The sequence below is a fragment of the Elgaria multicarinata genome, chromosome 23 (genome assembly GCF_023053635.1).
Source record: "Elgaria multicarinata webbii isolate HBS135686 ecotype San Diego chromosome 23, rElgMul1.1.pri, whole genome shotgun sequence".
Classification (NCBI taxonomy): domain Eukaryota; kingdom Metazoa; phylum Chordata; class Lepidosauria; order Squamata; family Anguidae; genus Elgaria; species Elgaria multicarinata.
The window spans coordinates 3,115,763-3,139,299 of record NC_086193.1 but is presented as its reverse complement, the minus strand read 5'-3'; the positions used below and the strand labels follow the sequence as shown (position 1 = coordinate 3,139,299).

Here is a 23,537-nt window from a genome sequence, read left to right as displayed (position 1 = left end):
ATTATGGAATTCACTGCCAGAGATGGCCAGCAATTTGGATGGCCATAAAAGGGGGTTGGATCAATTCCTGGAGGCGAAGGCTACCCATGGCTACGAGCCTTGATGGTTGTGTGCTACCTCCGGTATTCAAGGCAGTAAGCCTGTGTGCACCAGTTGCTGGGGCACATGGGTAGGAGGGTGCTGTTGCACCGTGTCCTGCCTTATTGGTCCCTGGTCGACAGCCGGTCGACCACTGTGTGAACAGAGTGTTGGACTAGATCAGCCTTCCTCAACCTGGGGCGCTCCAGATGTGTTGGACTGCATCTCCCAGAATGCCCCAGCCAGCGGCTGGGGCATTCTGGGAGTTGTAGTCCAACACAACTGGAGCGCCCCAGGTTGAGGAAGGCTGGACTAGATGGACCCTTGGTCTGATCCAGTAGAGCTCTTCTCATGTTCTTCTCTCTCCTTTTTTTCCGTCTTCTCGGTTCTGTTTTCTGTTCTCTTCTCTTTCCTCTTCTCCTTTTTCCTTTTCTTTTCTGAAGGGAAATGAGGGTGGGAGCGTTAGAAGTCCAGAGCACCCACATTTCACGTTCCTCCCTTTCAGGCAGCAAGAACCCCAAGATCTCGTTAAAGCTGGCTGAATTTCAGACCGACAGCCAAGGGAAGGTAAGCAAACCTTTCCCATTTTAACGTTCAGATTGGGTGCGCGTGTGCGCTTTTAATTTCATTTTATTATCACAATCGATACCCTCCTTTTCTTTGCAAAGTGAATGCGAAACACCTCACATGATAAGAAGCATGATAAGAAACGGTATCCTGTATTCTAATTGCGAACTCATTCTCTGAATGTGGATCTTGACACAGCCCAAACAGGCTCCTCCTCGCACGAGAGGGAACTCTTAACACGCTCGGGGAAGCGTCACCACCCCGCTCCCGAGTTTTGCAAAAGTGTCTTTAGAAAAACTGAAGGGTGCAGCCGCAAAACTTCCCAATATAGGTGGAGCGTTCCCAGTTGCCATGGAATTCCGACTGGCTGGCGAGAAAAAAATGGAAAATTGGAAGGGCGGAGTAATGGAATGGAATACCCTCTGAAAGGGGCTGGCTGGCAAACACGCTCACCACCCCCAGACTGTCACTAACATAATGAAGACAAAGTATAGGAGGCAGGAGCAAAATAAATCACTCTTCTGTTGTTGACTTAACGTGTTTTTATTGTATTTGGGATGTATAATTTCGTGAATGTCCATTATTATTATTATTATTACATTTATATACTGCGCCATAGCCGAAGCATTCTGAGCGGTTTATAAAGATTAATGTCCATTGCTCTGGAAACCCATTTTTGTGAGTGAGCAGCACACACTCCGCATTCATCGGGATGTTTTTTGGGGGGGGGTCGCCCCTTCTTTTTGGAAAGATCTATCCTTTCCAACGTGTCACGCACCAACGGCCATGTGCTTCAACTTGTTATTAAACTTACGTGATCGTTATTAAACTTACGTGATCGTCTGGCTTGTCCCAACGTTGCTTTTAGTTGATTTTTTTTTAATATAATTTTTATTTTTTCTAAACTTCCAAACAATGCATTATAAAACACTGCCCCATAATACATAATACATAATAATACATACTAAACAAATTAATAAGCATATATTTTAACTTAATTCCATTTAATATGATCATTGATTAACATTAACGTGTTCCCCCAACCCTGGGATCTTATTCTGATTTCCAAAATCTCATTACTTCCTCCGGAGGTGTTTTAAAGCAGCAGTTTCTGCAGCTGAAACTCTCCCCCGGCGGAAGCTGGTTTCAGGCAGCCGGCTCAGGTCGACTCAGCCTTCCATCCTCCCGAGGTCGGTAAAATGAGTACCCAGCTAGCTGGGGGAAAGGGAATCACGGCCGGGGAAGGCAACGGCGAACCACCCCGCTATAAGGCCTGCCAAGAAAACGTCAGCGAAAGCTGGCGTCCCTCCAAGAGTCAGTAATGACTCAGTGCTTGCACGAGAGGTTCCTTTCCTTTCCCTTCCTAAAAACTGTTTCCGTATTACTTCAAAATCATTCCTTTTTATCATTCCTCTTCTGACTCTCATGTTACATGTCAATTTATCGTTAATAGCAATATCCCATTAGTTGATTTTAAGGGTGCAAATCCTATGCCTGTTGGTTCGGTTGGGGTTTTGCCAGCTGCTTTTTGGGGGTCGTTTTCAGCAGGAAGGCAGGCTGCGTAGAAATCTTCACGGGTGTTTCCTCCCCACTTCTGTTTGCAGATCGTGTACGCCCAGGACAAGGAGTTGGTGCACCCTTTTACGACGATGTTCCCCAGGGTGGAGTACATTGCGCGGGCTGGATGGACCCGGGATGGTAAATAGTAAGTAGGTTTTGTCCTGAGTTGGGGGACCTGGGGAAGTTGCCATCTATCAAGCCAGGCCCTTGCTCCATTTAGCCCAGTATCGTCGACACTGGCTGGCAGCAGTGTCTCTCCAGGGTTTCAGGCAGGAGGTTTCCTACCCCTACCTGGAGAAGCCAGGTGACCTCGGTGGCACGGAGTGCCTTCTACAAACTCCGGTTGGTGGCCCAGCTACAGCCCTATCTAGACAGGGATAGCCTGGCTTCAGTTGTCCACGCTCTGGTAACCTCCAAGTTAGATTACTGCAATGCGCTCTACGTCGGGCTGCCTTTGAAGACGGTTCGGAAGCTGCAGCTCGTGCAAAATGCAGCGGCCAGATTGATTTCGGGAACCAGAAGGTTCGACCATATAACACCTGCTCTGGTCCGCTTACACTGGCTGCCTGGATGTTTCCGAGCCCAATTCAAGGTGCTGGTTTTGACCTATAAAGCCTTCCACGGCTTGGGACCACCATACCTGACGGAACGCCTCTCCCGACGCGAAAGCTGGCGTCCCTCCAAGAGTCAGTAATGACTCAGTGCTTGCACGAGAGGTTCCTTTCCTTTCCTTTTTCCTGGTGGCCCAGTCTTGGTTTTCACACTCTCTGTCCCTCTCTCTGTCTCTCTCTCTCCCCACCCCCTTTGCTCAGTGCTTGGGCCATGTTCCTAGACAGACCCCAGCAGCAACTGCAACTCGTCCTTTTCCCTCCCGCCCTCTTCATCCCGGTGCCGGAAAGCGAGGAGCAGCGGCAGGAATTTGCCAAAGCCGTGCCCGAAAACGTCCACCCGTTCATCATCTACGAAGAAGTCACCGACGTGTGGATCAACGTAAGGGAACGGGGTGGGGGAGGGCTGGCTGGCAAAGGGACCATCTGTGTGCAAAGCGGACGCTCCAAGCCCCCCTCCGGGTCTGTCCCAACACCCTGCCTGCGCGAAATTCTTGGAAGAAAAGATGCTTCCTTACGCCAGGTCAGGCAGCAGATAAAGGGGTGTGTCATCCTAACGTTCATAAAATCGAAAACGTTTCCCCAATCTTCCTGGAATTTACATGTGCCAGAAAGAAAGGTTGGTTTTACATACCCTGAAAATTTTGAGAAGGTTGGTGAAAGGTGGAGGGAAGGGGGGCAGTTTAAAGTACAAAAGAAAAAAAACTGTATTTTGAGAAAGAGAGAAATGTGTCTCCCTGTCCACATTCTCCACGCTATGCATCATTTTGTGCACCACTACCATTCATACTTGGTTCCTATTACTAGTTGAGACTGGTGGCCTGAGACCGAACTAAGGGTTTGTGTTGGCAGGGGGGCTCCCCAACACCCCCCCCCCCGACCCCCAATTGCCCCGTGCTCTTTGCTCTAACGTTTACCTCTTCTTTCTCCTGGACAGGTCCATGACATCTTCTACCCCTTCAGCCTGCCAGAGGGGGAAGAGGAGGAGCTGTGTTTTATCCGAGCCAACGAATGCAAGACGGGCTTTTGCCACCTGTACAGGGTCACAGCCCTCCTGAAGCGGAGCAGCTACGACTGGACCCGGCCGTACGTCCCCAGCAAAGGTGAGGTCTCCAAAGATCCCGCTCTTCCTGGCCGTGTGAGCTTCCCGGGAGATTTCCCAGTTCATCTCAGCCGCTTTCCCAATAGCCAAACGCTGTTGAAACGATACATTTGATTAGATGTTTGCGTAGGGCAAACCCAAGTAAAGTACAATTATCACGTAATCCTATTTCTGTCTCAGTGAGCAAGGCTCGGAGCACGTGGGCACACTTAAATTAATTACAATTAATGAGAGCACTCTTCAAATACTTAAAAGGTGGTCACACAGAGGAGGGCCGGGATCTCTTCTCGATCCTCCCAGAGTGCAGGACACGGAATAACGGGCTCAAGTTAAAGGAAGCCAGATTCCAGCTGGACATCAGGAAAAACTTCCTGACTGTAAGAGCAGTACGACAATGGAATCAGTTACCTAGGGAGGTCGTGGGCTCTCCCACACTAGAGGCCTTCAAGAGGCAGCTGGACAACCACCTGTCGGGGATGCTTTAGGGTGGATTCCTGCATTGAGCAGGGGGTTGGACTCGATGGCCTTGTAGGACCCTTCCAACTCTGCTATTCTATGATTCTATGATAAGGCACAATCCTGAGCACATTTAGACTGGGGGAAAATGGTCCTACATCTCTCAGCTAGCCATACTGACTAGAGAATGCCGTGACTTGTAGGGCTTTTTCTTTCCTAGGAAAAGGCTCACATCCCAAGGTTCCCCTTAGTATGTATTCCAAATTTCCAGTGTCTAGATCTTACGATTTTGGGGTTATGGCGGTGATAGATGGATGGATGGATGCATCCTCTCGTATTATAGATTGATGGATTTGAGATTTGATGTGTATATAGAGAGAGAGAGAGACAAAGAGAGAGGGAGAGGACGGGAATCTGGGGAGAGAATTTCCGAGAGACCCCCGTCAGTTGCAACAGCAGCCTCTGGGCGTCTTCCTCCATTTCCTCCCGGCTTCGTTTTAAGGGTGCAAGACATAATATACATCGCACCAGCTCACAACGCGCGCCAGAAGAATCGGAAAATATATCCTGAGCCCATCCTGTCAGCTTCCACAGTCCGTTGTTAGTTTTATTCTGTTGTTACTCGTGATGTCTGGCCTCAACGGTGTTGCTGTCTTCCCTGCCCCAACTCTCTCTCTTCAGGGGACTTCAGATGCCCTCTCAAAGAGGAACTGGCCCTGACTAGCGGAGAATGGGAAGTCCTAGCCCGGCATGGATACAAGGTACAAGGGCCCTTCCTCACTGTCTCGTCGGTGAAGACGCTTGTCTCATCTCCGGTCTTGACTACTGCACTGTGGTTCCCTATGGGACTTCCCTTGTCTCACCTCCGTCTACTTCTCTGTTCTCTAGTTCTCTGCTGCCAAAATGGCTCAGTTCCCTTGTCGTCCTGACAGTCTCACTCCACTCCTCCAATCCCTTCACTGTTGTCTGGATGGATACTGATGCAGGGGGTTAAGGAGGGGCAAGTCCATGGGGACCCCTGAAGGACTAGATGTTTGTGCAGCATCCGGGAGGGGACAGCAGTGAACAGACACTGTTCACACCGAAAACCGGCACAAGCGAGAAAGAGATCATAACAATTAGGCCGTGCGCCCCATTGTTTCCAAATCTGAAAGCGATTTTCCTTTGTGCGTATGCACTCTGTTCCTCTCTCTTTGCTGCAGATTTGGGTGAACGAAGAAACCAAGCTTGTGTACTTCCAGGGCACGAAGGACACCCCACTGGAGCACCACCTCTACGTGGCCAGCTACGAGTCCCCTGGGGACGTGGTGCGGCTCACCACCCTGGGCTTCTCCCACAGCTGCTCCATGAGCCAGGTCTGTACCTTCAGTTCCAGAGGTCAAGAATTGTGCAGCCAAGGGGGGATCCCATGCCATATGGGTCTCCTCTTAAAAACACAACTCTCTTACGGGGCTCTCAGCAAAAAATAAACAAGGCAGAGCATTTTTCTATGTATCTGTGGGGGCGGGGGGGGAGAAACGTGGTTCTGCTCAGGGCGCTCTCCGTGGCGAGTCTTCTGCTGCCGTCTGGCAAGTGTGGTAGGAGGCTTCCTTTCCACGTAGCAGCAGTGTGTTCAAAAGTAACATTGGGGCCTGCTCCTGCTGGACTCTTCCCCCCCCCCCCACAGGGCAAACTGCCATCTTGGCCCTGTGGGGAAGAAGAAGGACCGAGGGGACAGGAGCAGGCAGAAGTAACATCGGGGCCTTCTCCTGCTGGACTCTCTCTCTCTCTCTCTCTCTCTCTCTCTCTCTCTCTCTTTCTTTCTCTCTCCTCCCTCCCTCCCTCCTTGACTCCTTTTCCTTGTGTGTCATGTCTTTATTAGATTGTAAGCCTGAGGGCAGGGACTGTCTTTTTTCCTAAGTGTAAGCTGCTCTGAGAGCCTTTTTTGGCTGAGGAGCGGGGTATAAGTATGATAAATAAATAAATAAATAAATAAAAGTACAGCCAAGCTAAGGGCAAGATGCTTTAAGGTGGATCCCTGCATTGAGCAGGGGGTTGGATTTGATGGCCTTAGAAGCCCCTTCCATCTCTACTATTCCATGGTTTTAGCCCTCTTCTACAGCTGGGAAGGAGAGCAAGGGGTAGGCAGCACCAAGCGGAGCGGTAGAACAGGATTTTGCTTTACACCTGGGTAAAGTACTTTTCTGTTTAGTCCAGTATTGATTGTTCTAACTGGCAAAGGCTCTCCGGGGGAGAAGGGCCTTTCCCATCACCGCCTCCCTGACCATTAACTGGAGATGCCTGGGATTGAACCTGGGACCTTCTGCATGCAAAACCGGGGCTCTGCCGATGAGCTACGGGTCCCTTCCTAGAATCCTGGCTATCGAATCCAAAAATAGTAGTCTCCTTCGTGATTATGATGATAGCGCTCCTACTGTATTTGGTATGTATTGATATAACGTCGCTTACGTACAGGGCACTTCACCAAGAAGGACGTAAGCGAGGCATCAGCAGTGGGCGGGGAGAAAGCTGCTGAGCCGTCCAGTCCTCCTTACTTCTGAGGCGTGTCATCCTTACTTCTGAGGACACAGGCTAAGGCTTGGTTTTTGGGGTGCGGCTCGAAAGCGCTGCTCGAGCGATTGAGTTCTGCCTGCTGCTGAGGCTTACCTTGCAGAGCCTTGTGCTGTTTGCTTGTGGGCAGAGATGCTGCTCAGGCTTACTTCTGAGTAGATGTGTAGAGGCGGGTCCCGCTTACTTCTGAGTGGGCTTAAAATGGGTAAGCATTGCATTTGGCCCTGCCTGAGGTCTTTGCTGGGCTGAAAAACGGTGCTCCACCCCTGGTGTAAGCAAAAAAAAAAGGCAGGTTCTCCTTTTGAGGAACTTGCAATCTATGTTTTGTGTAGAGGAGAAGACAGACAGGGAAGGAGAGGAAAAGGCACAGCAGCAACAAGAAAATAAAAACCTGCAAGCTGAGTTACATTTATTTAAGCTTAGTTTCTGTATCGGGCAAAGACCGCGTCCAAATAAGCAAAATTAGCGTGCCCGAGGATGGGATTTATTTACTCAAACATTTATATCCCGCTCTATATCACAGGGATCTCAGGGCGGCGTACAGATGAAATCCACACACATAAAATAGAAAAACAGACAATTCTAAAACAAATTAAATCATTAATATGTCAAAACCAATGTGAAATTTTGAAACAGTAGAAGCCAATTAAAACAAGACAGTGTGCGGGCTGGTGGATTTAGCCATCAAAGGCTTTGTTTAAAAGCCACGTCTTGGCGCTGGTCCGGCCTCCATGGGAATCATAGAATAGCAGAGTTGGAAGGGGCCTACAAGGCCATCTAGTCCAACCCCCTGCTCAATGCAGGAATCCACTCTAAAGCATCCCTGACAGATGGTTGTCCAGCTGCCTCTTGAAGGCCTCTAGTGTGGGAGAGCCCACAACCTCCCTAGGTCACTGGTTCCATTGTCGTACTGTTCTAACAGGCAGGAAGTTTTTCCTGATCATAGAATCATAGAATAGCAGAGTTGGAAGGGGCCTACAAGGCCATCGAGTCCAACCCCCTGCTCAATGCAGGAATCCACCCTAAAGCATCCCCGACAGAAGGTTGTCCAGCTGCCTCTTGAAGCCTCTAATGTGGGAGAGCCCACAACCTCCCTAGGTCACTGGTTCCATTGTCGTACTGCTCTAACAGTCAGGAAGTTTTTCCTGATGTCCACCCGGGCATTCCTGCTGTAAATCACCGGCGTTCGCGAGATAAGCAGGCTGGAAACGTCAATAAACAGTCCGAGGTCGAAAGCCAAAAGCATCCGTCAGAAACCGGGTCAGGAACCAAGGGCAAAGGCACAGAAGTACAACAGTTGCTTCCAGCACCGCTCAGTTGCTCTGCCATATCTTATATGGGGATGGTGGTGATTAAAGATTGAAGCCAGCTGTGTTGGCTTGCAGCCACCTTCTGCCTGTTCCTGTGAAGGGCCCCTCCTCACATGCTCCCAGGCTCAGCTGTTCCTCCTTCCCACTCTATCCCAAGCTGAGGCACAACAATTCCACAGCCGGGGTGCCACCGCAGAGAAGGCCCTCTCCCACGTCCCACCATAGAGTATGTCTTGCGTTGGTGGGGCACGGAGAAGGGCTCCCCTGACAGATCTCCGGTCTCGGGCAGGCGGCTATAGGGAGTGCAGCGCTCCCTCAAGCACCGAGGTCCCAAGCCGCTTAGGGCTTTAAAAGTCATCACCGACACCCTGAATTCCGACCGGCAACGTATTGCCAGCCGGTGCAACTCCTGTGCAAATTGAGAGTAAGTAAGGAGGAAGCCGGGTTAACATCGGTCAGTGCTCTTTGCCTCCCTGCAGAACTTCGACATGTTCATCAGCCACTACAGCAGCGTCAGCACCCCTCCCTGCGTCCACGTTTACAAGCTCAGCGGCCCCGACGAAGACCCCCTCCACAAGCAGCCCAAATTTTGGGCCAGCATGATGGAGGCTGCTAGTAAGTAAATCTCCTCCTCTCTCTGCTTCGCTGCTCTTCCGTTTCCCCCCGAGGCCCCGTTAAAAACCGTCCGGCCCAGCCCAGTTTTAAGCGTTGCGAATCCCTCCCCGGCGGTGCCACAAACTGCAGCTCTCAGGGTGTTCCGAACGGGTTTCACACTGGTTTAAAACCCACACCGTAGGCAGGGCTGCTTGAGGAATTCCATCTGTGCGGCTTCCGGCACGGAATTCTCCGCCAGCCTTCACCCTTTCCGGATGATGGGATACACGGCTTGCCTCCAAAGCCATATCGAAGTACATTTTGTTGTGAAAGGAGGACGTCCTTTGGGAAACAGTCTTCAAATGCAAAAGTTGGTGTGGATTTATTATTATTATTTATTTATATAGCACCATCAATGTACATGGTGCTGTACAGAGTATTTAAACAGTAATGTTTAAACAGGATTTAAACAGTAATGTGAGCCTCGCGTGGCGCAGAGCGGTAAAGCAGCCGTTTCTGCAGCCGAAACTCTCCCCACGGCTTGAGTTCGATCCCAGCGGAAGCTGGTTTCCGGCAGCCGGCTCAGGTCGACTCAGCCTTCCATCCTCCCGAGGTCGGTAAAATGAGGACCCAGCTAGCTGGGGGAAAGGGAATCACGGCCGGGGAAGGCAACGGCGAACCACCCCGCTATAAGGCCTGCCAAGAAAACGTCAGCGAAAGCTGGCGTCCCTCCAAGAGTCAGCAATGACTCAGTGCTTGCACGAGAGAGGTTCTTTTCCTTCAAACAGTAATGAATGCGGTTTGATGTGGAAATGGAACAGAACATCAGAAGAGCCCTGCTGGATCGGGGTCCATCTAGTCCAGCATTCTGTTCACACAATGGCCAACCAGCCGCCGGCCAGGGACCGACAAAGCAGGACATGGTGCAACAGCACCCTCCCACCCATGTTCCCCAGCAACTGGTGCACACAGGCTTAATGCCTCGAATACTGGAGATAGCACACAACCGTCAGGCCTAGTAGCCCTGGATAGCCTTCTTCTCCAGGAATGTATCCAACCCCCTTTTAAAGCCATCCTAGTTGAGACCTATGGGTGTATGCAGGTGACATTGATGAGGACCAGGTATCGATGGATGCCTGGCAGTTTCGCTTTCTCTTGCATTCTCACTGCTACAGAACTACGGTTTGTCACTCCTGCAAAGCAAACACACACCTGCTTTTTCTACCTTTCTGGGGCTATACCCTGAGACAACGGGCAGGCCTCTGCCAAATAACCAGGACCTCTGTCTTCGCGACGGGCTTTGAAAACTGCCCTTTTAAATGTTTTAAAATTGGAAGATATTTAAAGCCTTGTATATTTCGAACTTACCGGTTTTAAACGTAGACGTTTTAAATTGTGTGACGGATGTACAAAATGCCGGGAGAGATTCGTCAACAGTCTTCCGGATTTTAAGAAAGCCGTAAAGACTGATCTCTTCCGGCAGGCCTTCCCAGTGGGATTTTTAATAATGTGCTGCTTTTAGTAATGAATTAGTTGTAAATGTTTTAATCAGTTATATGTATTCTATGGTGTTTGCATTTGTGTTGTACCCTGCCTCGATCCGGAGGGAGAGGCGGGTAACAAATATTATATTGCCGCCTTGAGGCCCAGCACTGGGCAAAGGGAAAGGAAAGGGACCTCTCGTGCAAGCACTGAGTCATTACTGACTTTTGGAGGGACGCCAGCTTTCGCTGACGTTTTCTTGGCAGGCCTTATAGCGGGGTGGTTCGCCGTTGCCTTCCCCGGCCGTGATTCCCTCTCCCCCAGCTAACTGGGTACTCATTTTACCGACCTCGGGAGGATGGAAGGCTGAGTCGACCCGAGCTGGCTGCCTGAAACCAGCTTCCGCTGGGATCGAACTCAGGCCGTGGGGAGAGTTTCAGCTGCAGAAACTGCTGCTTTACATAATAATAATAATAATAATAATAATAATAATAATAATAATAATAATAATAATAATAATATCCATTGGTTGCTGATGTATCACGCGATGATCCCCAGAGTGCCTTCCCTACCCACCCTGTTCTGTCTTCTTGCAGGCTGTCCTGCTGATTACATCCCCCCGGAGATCTTTCACTTCCGCACCCAGTCGGATGTAGAGCTCTACGGAATGGTGTACAAACCTCACGACCTCCAACCGGGGAAGAAACATCCCACTGTACTCTTCGTCTACGGAGGGCCTCAGGTGAGGCTGGAGCCAGGTGTCGTAAACCACGAGCGTTGGGAGATAAGCAGTCTAGAAACGTCAATTAACAGTCCGTGGTCGTACGCCAAAAGTATCCGTCAGAAGCCGAGTCTAACGATTCTAGGTTCGGGAATGCACAGAAGAGTCATCAAAGTCCTTTCCAGAGTCGGGTTACAGTCAGGCAAGGTCAAGGTTGTTTATTCGTTCAGTCGCTTCCGACTCTTCGTGACTTCATGGACCAGCCCACGCCAGAGCTTTCTGTCGGCCGTTGCCACCCTTAGCTCCCCCAAGGTCACGTCTGTCCCCTCCAGAATATCATCCCTCCATCTTGCCCTTGGTCGGCCCCTCTTCCTTTTGCCTTCCACTTTCCCTAGCATCAGCCTCTTCTCCAGGGTCTCCTGTCTTCTCATTATGTGGCCAAAGTACTTCCGTTTTGCCTTTAATACCACTCCCTCCAGTGAGCAGTCTGGCTTGATTTCCTGGAGTATGGACTGGTGTGATCTTCTTGCAGTCCACGGCACTCTCAGCATTTTCCTCCAACACCACAGTTCAAAAGCATCTCTCTTCCTCCGCTCAGCCTTCCTTATGGTCCAGCTCTCGCAGCCGTAGGTTACTACGGGGAATACCATTGCTTTAACGATGCGGACCTTTGTTGTCAGTGTGGTGTCTCTGCTCTTAACTATCTTATCAAGATTTGTCATGGCTCTCCTCCCAAGAAGTCAACGTCTTCTGATTTCCTGGCTGCAGTCAGCGTCTGCAGTAATCTTTGTGCCCAGAAATACAAAGTCTGTCACTGACAGAGTATCAAACACAACAATTGCTTCCAGCACCAGCTCAGCGCCTCTGGCTTGCCTTATATTGGGATGGTGGTGATTAAGGATTGAAGCCAGCTGCGTTGGCTTGCAGCCACCTTCTGCCTGTTCCTGTGAAGGGCCCCTCCCCAAACACTCCCAGGCTCAGCTGTTCCTCCTTCCAGCTCTATCTCACAACACTGAGAAACTTACCCTGGCTGATTTTACCCACCATTGTATTTAATAATGTGCTTGGTTGCCATAGGCTAGCAGGAATTCTGTGTAGGCGAGTGAGCAGGCTGGTGCTTTCTCTGCCAGTCCGCTTGATTTCCACGCTGGCTGCAAAGGAAAGAAAGCCTGTACCACCCTGACCAGCGTGGAAGTCAAGGAGGCTGGGAGGCTGCACCGTCTTTATCTGAGTTCCAAAGATGGTTCTGGAATTCCAACCCCATCTCTGCCTTGGGCTGAGGTTCTTTTCCTTTCAGCCTCACCGTGGCAGCCATTTTTTGAATGGGCGAGCGTCCCCCGCATGTCAGCCATTTTGTGAGAGTGCCTGTGATATCCCTTCAGAATTCCAAATATGCCCATTGACACACACCCCAAAAAATGTTGGGGGTCCCTTGCTCTAGTAACTTTTCTAGGTTGTTTACAAGACTGAACTAAAACCCTTCCCTTTTTTGGATGCACAATCAAAAATGACAAGTCGGCTTTTTCCACCTGGCCAACCTTCGCTGCGTCCTGTTGTGACATAAATGGCGGCAGTCCAGTGTAGAGTGTCGGGGGGCTGGGTGGACTGAGGGGTGTGTGAGCTGGGAGCCTTTTGCGCACTGCACAGGTTTACACACTTCTCAGGGAGATGGAGCCACTCCTGGCTTCCTGGCGAATGTATTTCCACGGTTTATTTTTTTAAAGTAATTTTTTATCCCGCTCCTCAGCCAAAAAAAAAAAAGGGGCTCTCGGAACGGCTTACAACCAAAGGTTAACAAGACACAGTCCTTGCCCGCAGGTTTCCAATCTAAAACGAAAAAAAGGAAGACACGACACGCAAGGAAAAAAGCGTGCGGAGGGAGGAGGAACAACATGAAGCAGACATTCGGCAGGGATGGTGGAATGGCCCTGCTTATCCTCTCACCTGGTGGGTGGGGAGAAAGTCCAGCTGACGACATGCGTGTGTGTTTTGTGATGTTCACCCTCTGTACGTTCGGGAACATGGGTGGAAGGGTGCTGTTGTGCTCATGTCCTGCTTGTGGTCTACAAGTGGAGGAGTTCTTCCATATGGCTGCAATTCTTTTCCCCCCTTTCCCCTCTCTTCCTGCTAGGTCCAGTTAGTGAATAACTCCTTCAAAGGCATCAAGTACCTGCGTCTCAACACGCTGGCCTCTCTCGGCTACGCCGTGGTGGTGATCGACGGTCGGGGATCATGCCAGAGAGGCCTTAAGTTCGAGGGGGCTCTGAAGAACCAAATGGTAAGTTCTGGTTGTGGCACGTGCTTCCGTTTTCGTGTCCTGAATCTGACAAGAACCGCCCCCCCCAAATGCAAGAACCGCCCGCCCCCCCATGACCAGCGTGGATAGGCCTATCCAGATCAATGTCAAATCAAGGATTTTTAAGATGTATTGATTCCTGTTCTAATGCTGTTCCCCGCCTCGATCCAAAGGGAGAGGCGGGTAAGAAATAAATATTTATTATTATTATTATTATTATGAACCATCCCCCAGCACAAGAACCGCTCCCCAATCTCAGCATATCATAGAATCATAGAATAGCAGAGTTGGAAGGGGCCCATAAGGCCATCGAGTCCAACCCCCTGCTCAATGCAGGAATCCACCCTAAAGCATCCCTGACAGAGGGTTGTCCAGAGCATGCTCCCTTAGTTTTTTCCCTTTCCTTTAAAGAATTTCTTTACTTCTGCAAAACCTAAGGGTCCCCTCGTGTGTGCTGATTCTTCTTCTTCTTCTTCTTCTTCTTCTTCTTCTTCTTCTTCTTCTTCTTCTTCTTCTTCTTCATTTGTATAGCACCATCAATGCACATGGTGCTGTACAGAGTAAAACAGTAAATAGCAAGGCCCTGCCGCATAGGCTTACATTCTAATAAAATCATAGTAATGCAATAAGGAGGGGAAGAGAATGGAAACAGGCACTGGGTAGGGTAAACAGACACAGGGTAGGGTATAACTAACAGTCTAACAGTCTAAAGTCCGAGCAACATCAAGTTTTAAAAGCTTTAGGGAAAAGAAAAGTTTTGAGCTGAGCTTTAAAAGCTGCAATTGAACTTGTAGTTCTCAAATGTTCTGGAAGAGCGTTCCAGGCGTAAGGGGCAGCCGAAGAAAAAGGACGAAGCCGAGCAAGGGAAGTAGAGACCCTTGGGCAGGCGAGAAGCATGGCATCAGAGGAGCGAAGAGCACGAGCGGGGCAATAGTGTGAGATGAGAGAGGAGAGATAGGAAGGAGCTAGACCGTGGAAAGCTTTGAAGGTCAACACAGAAGATTCCACTTTTGTTTCGGGGGTGGGGTGGGGCGCTGTTTTGGCTCCATTTCTGTTGGCACGCACCATTCGAACCCGCCGCTAAAGAGGACTGATGATAGCCTTGAACAGGCTTTAATGTGGTTTGAATTACATTTTGTATCTACCGAATATGTTTGCATACGCAAACCATTATGCTTGTCTATTTTGTGTCCTTGGGGAGGGAGGTGTCCAAAACAGAGAAAATGACGCTTTCTCTCTCTCTCTCTCTCTCTTGGGGCCGTCTCCTTTCAGGGCCAGGTGGAAATTGAGGACCAGGTGGAAGGTTTACATTACGTAGCGGAGAAATACGGGTTCGTTGACCTCAGCCGCGTCGCCATCCACGGCTGGTCTTACGGGGGCTTCCTCTCCCTCATGGGCCTCATCTGTAAGCCCCACGTCTTCAAGGTACCGTTGTGGTTCGCTTCGGTGTGTACAGCGCCGTGGAAATCTCAAGGCGTTTTCGGTGCTTTGCCTCTGCGCAGTTGCAAAGCCCTTGCGCCCATTTTGCAGAGTCCTGACGACAAATCGTTTGCCCTTGGCTGAGGTGACTCAAAGCCGGGTCATCTGGGACCAGAAGGACTGAGACCAGAACACCGATTCTGGCCTGCTTGCACGGGCAGCCTGCACAGTTCTGAGCCGGATTCAAGGTGGCCGGTTTTGTCCTAAAAAGTCTGACATGGGCTTGATGCTGCAATACCTGATGGAGTTGCTCTCTTAGTATGACCCTCTCCGTATGCTATGATCAGCCTCTGAAGGCCTCTTCCAAGGGAGTCTCAGAGGATGGCAAGAAGAGAGAGAGAGAGAGACTTTTCAGTGGTATATTGAGAACCTTAAACCTACATGCTGAGCTGCAGCATTCTGCACTAGCTCCTCCTTCTACAGCAGCTTTAAGGGCAGCCCCACATAGAGGCGTATTATTTGGAGTTGAGCATGGGGTGGGGTTGAGACATTTTGCAAACCCTTCTACCCGGCTTCCCTGACCTGGTGTTGGACTGCATCTTTCGGCGTTCCCATGACACAGCGGCCTCCCACTTGGGGCTTGTTGCTCTAGGGTTCCCAATAATATTTTTTTGTTTTCTAATTTGCCATAAAATTCATAGAATCATAGAATAGCAGAGTGGGAAGGGGCCTACAAGGCCATCGAGTCCAACCCCCTGCTCAATGCAGGAATCCACCCTAAAGCATCCCTGACAGGTGGCTGTCCAGCTGCCTCTTGAAGGCCTCTAGTGTGGGAGAGCCCACAACCTCCCTAGGTCACTGGTTCCATTGTCGTACTGCTCTAACAGTCAGGAAGTTTTTCCTGCTGTCCAGCCGGAATCTGGCTTCCTTTAACTAGAGCCCGTTATTCCGTGTCCTGCACTCTGGGAGGATCGAGAAGAGATCCTGGCCCTCCTCTGTGTGACAACCTTTCAAGTTTTTGAAGAGTGCTTAAAAGGTTGGTGGGTCTGTTGTTAACCGTTGCTGTCTGAAACCTCACAGGTGCAAAACGTGTGGTGAGTACATCTATTTGAAGAGTGCTCTCATGTCTCCCCTCCATCTCCTCTTCTCCAGGCTAAACCTGCCCAGTTCTTTCAGTCTCCCTTCATAGGGCTTTGTTTCCAGACCCCTGTTCATCCTCTTCGGCAATCTCAGCTGCAATTCCCCTTCTGACCACTGCATGGAAGTATATAAGCTATCCATAGAATCATAGAATAGCAGAGTTGGAAGGGACCTATAAGGCCATCAAGTCCAACCCCCCACTCAGTGCTCAATGCAGCTGGCTGGGGCATCCTGGGAGATGCAGTCCAACACATCTGGAGCGCCCCAGGTGCTTCGCTCAAGCCGAATCCGTCATGCCGAACGCTGTGCAAATAGCGTAATTTACACGGGTTGCAGCATCCAGCTGTTCTTTGTGGGTTTAAGCAAACGGTGGCCCTGTTTGTGAGCCGCCCAGAGAGCTCCGGCTATTGGGCGGTATAGAAATGTAATAAATAAATAAATAAATAAAGAAAGAAAGAAAGAAACAGCCATGGAGGACACGTTGAGCTGCGCCTAACAGAGGCCCACTTCTGCCTTTGCCTTCAATGTCCCAGGTTGCCATCGCCGGGGCTCCCGTCACTGTCTGGATGGCGTATGACACGGGATACACCGAACGGTACATGGATGTCCCAGAAAGCAACCAGCAAGGTTACGAAGCAGGCTCGGTGGCCCTGCATGTCGAAAAGCTCCCCAATGAGTAAGGATCTGGGGGCTCTGGGGTGGCGGCCCAACAGCCAGGGCTCTCGGGCTTTCCCAGTCGCAAGTCAGAGATAACCTTGTTCCTTCCTCATAGGCCCAGTAGCCTCCAGGAGGCGGGTTTGGAGAACGGAGCACCCGAGGCCTCTGGGAAAGTTGCCCAGACCTCTGCGGGTCAGATAGGGAAACTCCGTGGGGCGGCCAGGCTCCCTCTCTGCCCCACGTGAACTAACAGCACACCCTGGAACGCCCTCGGCGCTTCTCTCTAGTTGCCCTTCGTAGGGGAAGATCGGGTGTGACGGACGTCTGTTTTCCCCCACGACGATCAGTCCGTTCAGTACCGTCTCCTCGGCCGCTTTGTGAAACACCATTTGGAAAAACATTGCAGTAGAGGAGCACGGCGATTTGTTTCAGATAATGAAACAAACACCCTTTCTTTCCTGTGCTGCTCTGTCCCGGCCTCTTTGCACCGGTCCCTTTCGTCGTCCCGGGCCGGGCCTCCCTGGTGATGCGGCTCCGAGGCCCGGCCCGCCTTTTCGTGGCTCTCACGCTTGCGTCCTTTTCTCCCTCCCAGGCCCAACCGCTTGCTGATCCTCCATGGGTTTCTGGATGAAAATGTGCACTTTTTCCACACCAATTTCCTGATCTCCCAACTAATCCGGGCTGGGAAACCTTATCAGCTACAGGTAGGTGACGGTGGTGGGAGCGAAGTCACCTGTTCGAGTCTTTCTCTTGGGTCTGGCGGCAAGGAATGGCAAGGGATAGAAGGGAGGCTAACGACATTCTCCTTACGAGCCCAGATACGCACAGGGCTATGCGTTAAAAATCGGTTCCGCCCAGTGTGAGTAAGAGAGCTGGTGTGGTGTCAGCGCTTCGGACTAGACCAGATTCGTAGCCCAGTTGAGACCCGAACCTCCCAGGGAAACCTTGAGACAGTCACTGCCTCTGAGCCTAACCCTACCTCACAGGGTTGTTGTGTGAATAAGTAGGGAGGGGAGAGCGTGGACGGCCCTCCCCTGGAACGGAAATGTAGCCAATGAATACTTTTCCGTACTCTGTACCGAGGACGCTCGACGATGGAGGATATTACGCAAACTTGCAGACCGAATCGCATCGATTCGGCTTCTGCTAATTTTGTCGGTTTCTACGATCGTTGATCTCTTTCTCGTTCACCTCCCTGACTTGTGAGACTTCGGACATTGTTAAATTACGTCTTTGCAGCCAGAAGCTGTAATATTTGCTTCTCTTCCCTTCCTCCCTTCCCTGCCATTTTAGAAGTATTTAACGTTTCAAAAGGCCGGCTGGACGTTTAACATTTAAAAAGGCCGGCTGGGTGTTTTACATTCATACGTTTTTAAATTGCTCTTATCTCCCCCATCCCTGGTCGGAGATAAGAGTGGGGATTCCCTGCTTAACGTTGAAGAAAGCCTCCGTTCTCTGGTCTGCCTCCGGTTCTTCTTTCTCGGGTCTTTTCCCCGCAGCGCGGCTGGGTTTCTGGGAAAAGCGGGGCCTGCCCAACCCGCAGCCGGGGGGGGGCGCCTGTGAGCTGCGTTGTCGGTTTTTTTTTAAAAAAAATTGAGATCTAGAAGCGGAGGTTTGCTTTGCGGCGAGAAACCGCCTTCTCTCATTTCTCTTTGGTTTGTTGCCCGCAGATCTACCCCAACGAGCGACACAGTATTCGCTGCCCCGAATCCGGGGAGCACTACGAAATCACGCTGCTGCACTTTCTTCAAGAATACCTCTGAGGGGGCGGACGTCCCTCCGCCCGCCCGCCCGCAAACCATTGTGGACGTTGACGGCTCACACCTCTGCTCCTGCTGCCTCCGTTTATTTTTATTTTCCGTTGTTTCTTTTGCCCCCTTGGCAGCCTTCGAACCCAGAGCACAAGGCGTGTCTCTCTCTCTGTCCCTCTCTCTCTCTCTCTCTCTCTCTGTCTCACGTCGCCCCAAATTGACCAGGAGAGCGGAGGCGGCCCCCTCTTTCTGGATGGCGCGGCTCTGAGGGTCCCCTTGGGGTCCCCCCCATCTCCTCCATATTTTGCTGCTACTTTCTTTGTGCTGGGAATAAAAGACAGGCCCCTCCCATCCTCGCCTCCGCCCTTCTCTCTCCTGGCTGCTGTGCTGTGTCTCTCTCTCTCCTCCACCCCCCTTCTCCCTGTTTTCTCTCTCTCCCTATCCCCCGTCCCCTTGTGAGAGAATCCCCCTAGTTGCGACCCTCCCAAAACGTCGGCAGGAGGAAGCCAAGAAACGGCTGCAGACGTCCGGCGCCTATCAGCTGCGATGCTCTCGGAAGCCATTCACTGGAGGGGGTCCGTTTCGAAGCAAGAGCTGCCGATGTGTCAGCTGCCCCCCGACCCCGCACTCGGGCAACGTCGTTTCGGAAGGGGCGGGCAGCCCAACACTGGCCTCTGGGCAAACGGCAGAAACGTCTGATGGATGTCTGGTTTTGTGTGTGTTTTATTTTATTTCGTTGCAAGGTTATTTATGCAAAAGTCGGCCCTTTCCTCCTCTCTTCTCGGTGCTGTGTCTTCCCCCCCCCCCCCCCCGTCCCTCAACCCTCCGTCTTTTCTGCCTCCAGTTCTCTGCAGGTCAGCGACTGTATTCCTCCGCCCCTCCCGTTCTCACCCGTGTGTATTTCTCCGTTCTCCTCTTCTCCCGGCCTTCTTCCTTCTTTAGACCAACCTTTCCCAGCCTCCGGCGCCCTTCTCCTCGTTCTCCAGACCGCAGATCCCATCATCCCCAAGCTGGAGGCGATGGGAATTGTTAGTCCACCACCTCTGGAGGGTGCCAGGTTGGGAGAGCGTTGCTTTAGGTTTTACTTGGTCAGCATGAATTGCAGTCTTTGTGGGGTCGGGGGGGGGGGGAAAGAGGTCGGGGTCCACCACGTTTTGCACCTCAGGGGAAAAAACGCCCTGCCCACTTCTTCAAATTCCTCCCTTCCTTCCCCCCCCCCCCGGTTCAATTCCCACCCCCCCTTACCCCGGTTTCCTCCTTTTGGGGCGGGGCGAAATTTAGCAAGAAGAAACTTCAACTTGCCATAAAACCCACCTGAACCACAAATGACCTGCCCGAGTATCTTTAAGTGCGTATTATGAAAAGAAAATATTTTTATGGATTCTTATTCTTTTATAATTATGAGTGGTAAGATGTAGTGACTCATTAAAATATTGGAAACCTGCACGCTGCTGCTCTCCCCGGCAACCGTGGCTTTATTTGTTGAGCTGCAAGAGGATGTGTGTGCGGGGGTGAACGCTTGTGTGTGGAGGGTAAAAGATCTTGAAAACTGGGAGAATTTGAGTTTTGTGATATGGAATAACGGGCTGAAGTTAAAGGAAGCCAGATTCCAGCTGGACATCAGGAAAAACTTCCTGACTGTTAGAGCAGTACGACAATGGAATCAGTTGCCTGGTGAGGTTGTGGGCTCTCCCACACTAGAGGCCTTCAAGAGGCAGCTGGACAACCATCTGTCAGGGATGCTTTAGGGTGGATTCCTGCATTGAGCAGGGGTTGGACTTGATGGCCTTGTAGGCCCCTTCCAACTCTGCTATTCTATGATTCTATGACTCCAGCTGCCTCTTGGAGGCCTCTAGTGTGGAAGAGCCCACAACCTCCATAGGTCACTGGTTCCATTGTCGTACTGCTCTAACAGTCAGGACGTTTTTCCTGATGTCCAGCCGGAATCTGGCTTCCTTTAACTTGAGCCCGTTATTCCGTGTCCTGCACTCTGGGAGGATCGAGACGAGATCCTGGCCCTCCTCGGTGTGACAACCTTTCCAGTCTTTGAAGACTGCTATCATGTCTCCCCTCCATCTTCTCTTCTCCAGGCTAAACATGCCCAGTTCTTTCAGTCTCTCTTCCTAGGGCTTTGTTTCCAGACCCCTGATCATCCTGGTTGCCCTCCTCTGAACACGCTCCAGCTTGTCTGCGTCGTTCTTGAATTGTGGAGCCCAGAACTGGACGCAATACTCTAGACGAGGCCTAACCAGGGCCGAATAGAGAGGAACCAGGACCTCACGCGATTTGGAAGCTCTGCTTCCATGAATGCAGCCCAAAATAGCATTTGCCTTTCTTGCAGCCCTATCGCACTGTTGGCTCCTATTCACTTCGTGTGTAAGCCCAACCTGTCTCGCAAGACCTGCAAGGCTGAGTCTTGTGGTTTGTGGCTGTTTCCCCTAGAAGTGGCGTTGTGTAAACCAGAGCTGGAAGAGGACGTTGGGGCGGTGGCGGCGTGTGTGTGTAGTTGAAAGGAAGTTGCGTCCCTTGGGGGAGCCGCTTGATAAGAGGCACTGATGTTTTTCCACTTGCAGAAAAAGACGGACAAGACCTGAGATCTTTTCCTCTAACCTTTTCTGCTGGAAAGAGGTAGGTTGTGGGTGGGAAGGGACCATAGCCCAATGGTTAGAGCGCCCGCGTTGCATGCCAATGCTCCCAGTTTCAATGCCTGGCACCTCCGGGTAATGATCAGGGAGCAATCTGCTATCTGGGCAGAGGTTAGATGGACAAATAATTAATAACGCAGTTTTCTTTTTAAGCTGGTCTGTATTTAGAACGATGAGGACTAGAATTTTACTTGATATTTAAGGGAAGCGCCATAGCTCAGCAGTTTATGTAGCAGGTCCCGGATTCAATTCCTGACATCTCCAGGTAGCAAGATCAGGTAGCAGAGAATGCTGCCGGCCTGTGTAAAAGCACCAGGGTTTGACCTTCTGTTATGCGTGAGAATGGAAAATCATCCGTTACTGTGGGGGAAGACGTGTCTGGGTGGTCCTCCAGCGGAATCAAAGAAAGACACAAAACCACGACCGATGGGGAAGGCTCTTTGACGTGGGAACGGTGCAAAGAGGGCAAAATTAAGATCAACTGCTCGAAACGCAAATGTGGGTTGGGCACGTGAGTTCCTTGGCCGGTGCAAAACGCTAACAAGCTAACCCTGTGGATGGTTGGGTGGCAGGAACAACAGCAGCGTGAATGATGATCCTGTGGAACTCATTGCTGCAGGATGTAGAGGTGGCCCAGGAAGGGCAAAAATGGCCCAGAAGGAAATAATAAATAGGTACTGTGTATGGTGTGTGTGTGTGTGTGTGTACATCTTATTGCTGACTGTGCAATAAGTGATAGCTTTAGTCTCCGCTGGTGCATCTGAGCTCCGCCTAGGCCCATGACCTAATTTCACAGGGACCATCTAGAAGCCTCTGGGAACCCCACGAGCCGCGGCTTTGCAGCTGGTATTGAGCGGTAGGCTGCTGCAGCCTGTGGAGGCTTGATTCAGCCATCACGCCCAGTAGCCATTGATCGATTGCGCCTTCGTGAATTTGCCCCAACTGGCGGCCATCACATTTTCAGCCAAGATGGTTTTGTAAATCCAGTGGGGGTTGAAGTCCAAAAGCTCTCAGGGGGTGGAGCCAGCTGAATGGGCGTGGCCTTCTGGGGAACTCAGGAGGGGCAGATTTACCCCACCCTACCCCCAGGACTGAGGTCCCCAAACCTTGCTGTAAATGAATGATCGGATATGACAACTGGATAGAGCCGGCCTGGTGTAGTGGCTAGAGGGTTTGACTGGGAGTCAGGAGATCTGCGTTCTAATTCTCCCCTTGGCTATGGAAGCTCACTGGGTGACTTCAGGTTGGTCACTGCCTCTCAGCCCAACCTACCTCACAGGGTTGTTGTGAGGATAAAATGGAGAGGAGGAGGATTATGCACACCGCCTTGGAGCCTTTGGAGGAAAAACGGTGGGATATAAATACAATAAATTAATAGGACACTAGGTTACCGTGATGGAGGTGTTACGAATGACGCTGAGAGAATGGTCTATTGACGGCTGAATGGAGCCTCCTCTTTCAGGGGCACTGGACCTCAAAATGCCAGCGACCGGGGAGCAAAGCACAGGCAAAAGTTCCTAATAACAGCATGTTGGATGAGGTGGTCCCTTTCCTTCACTCATCAGGACTTTTTTATTTGCATTTTTTGCTCTGCAAAGCGATGCAAGGTTGGTTGTTCCAGTATTATCCAATAGCTCAGGGTGAACAATCACCAGGAAAGGGCTTTTTTAATGAGCCCTTTGGGAGGCTGTGGAAAGTTTCATTCTTTCTTCTTTTTAACAGTGGTTTTTTCCCCCCCTGGCGCTGTGGTTTTTGCAAAACGTTCCTTTCCACATCCTCTCTTACGGAGTCCTGTGCTGTCGTGATGGGGCAAGATTAGGGTCCACCGTGTGTGTGTGGGGTGTGTGTGTGTGTGTTGCGGGGTAGGGGGGAAGGAAGGGGAGGTGATTTGCAAAGGAAAGGTGACGGCATCATTTCCTGGGGACTGAGAAGGTTCTTGACTTATTGGGAAAAAACTCAAGGAGTTTTAACGCTGCAGGTAAGAAGGAGCCCTGCTGGATCAGACGGCGACGAGCGGAACGTGTTGTCAGGAACGCGCTCATCGGCGTGCGCAGCACATTTTATTAGGGTGTGCACGCAGGGAGTTTTTATTTCTTTTTAAAGGCAATCGTTTCCTCTATCACAAGGGACATTTTTAATTCATTGATTTATTAAGCGCTGGTGCCCTGCTCCACATTTGGCTTGCCTTGACCGCGGGAGGGCCGTTGCAGGTGAAGGGTGGGGGGAATAAGGAGACGCTCCTTAAGTCCCAACGCTGGCCTCTTTGAAGCGTGGATCCCAGCAAAGAGGGTTACAGCAGAGTGATTCCTTTTCGCTTCTGCTGCTGGGAGCAGGGGCAGTGGAGCAGCTGCAGGACCATTAACGCTGTGTCTGGATCCCTACTCAATGGCCCCATCAATTCGGTGCTTATTGCTTGAGATATTAGGGTGTGCCTGGAAACACCAAGCACACCCCATGTGCACGCCTATGCTTTCACTCGGAAAGAGAAAAGGGGTGGGTCTTTTCCTTAGCAGCAGAAACAATTTCGCAGTACAGAAGAAGCAAAGAGACTCTTATCAGCTGACTCCGCTGCAGTGTGTGGTCTGTCTTACGGATAAATAA

General features: G+C 50.9%; 1 protein-coding gene across 2 annotated transcripts in view; it reads left to right on the top strand.

The window, feature by feature from the left end:
- The window catches only part of DPP9 (dipeptidyl peptidase 9), a 53,102-nt gene that overhangs the window by 17,764 nt on the left and 11,801 nt on the right, over nucleotides 1-23,537 (top strand). Inside the window, exons 9-21 of one of the 2 annotated variants that reach the window (XM_063147214.1) lie at nucleotides 584-645; nucleotides 2,250-2,350; nucleotides 3,018-3,195; nucleotides 3,751-3,916; nucleotides 5,053-5,132; nucleotides 5,574-5,726; nucleotides 8,711-8,846; nucleotides 10,904-11,049; nucleotides 13,160-13,306; nucleotides 14,597-14,749; nucleotides 16,417-16,559; nucleotides 17,133-17,244; nucleotides 18,211-19,735. In XM_063147214.1, the coding sequence (XP_063003284.1) occupies nucleotides 584-645; nucleotides 2,250-2,350; nucleotides 3,018-3,195; nucleotides 3,751-3,916; nucleotides 5,053-5,132; nucleotides 5,574-5,726; nucleotides 8,711-8,846; nucleotides 10,904-11,049; nucleotides 13,160-13,306; nucleotides 14,597-14,749; nucleotides 16,417-16,559; nucleotides 17,133-17,244; nucleotides 18,211-18,303 (1,670 nt within the window). In that variant the 3' untranslated portion in view covers nucleotides 18,304-19,735. Of the gene's footprint in view, nucleotides 1-583; nucleotides 646-2,249; nucleotides 2,351-3,017; nucleotides 3,196-3,750; nucleotides 3,917-5,052; nucleotides 5,133-5,573; nucleotides 5,727-8,710; nucleotides 8,847-10,903; nucleotides 11,050-13,159; nucleotides 13,307-14,596; nucleotides 14,750-16,416; nucleotides 16,560-17,132; nucleotides 17,245-18,210; nucleotides 19,736-23,537 lie in introns of those variants that run through there. The other variant, XM_063147213.1, reaches the window with a different exon arrangement.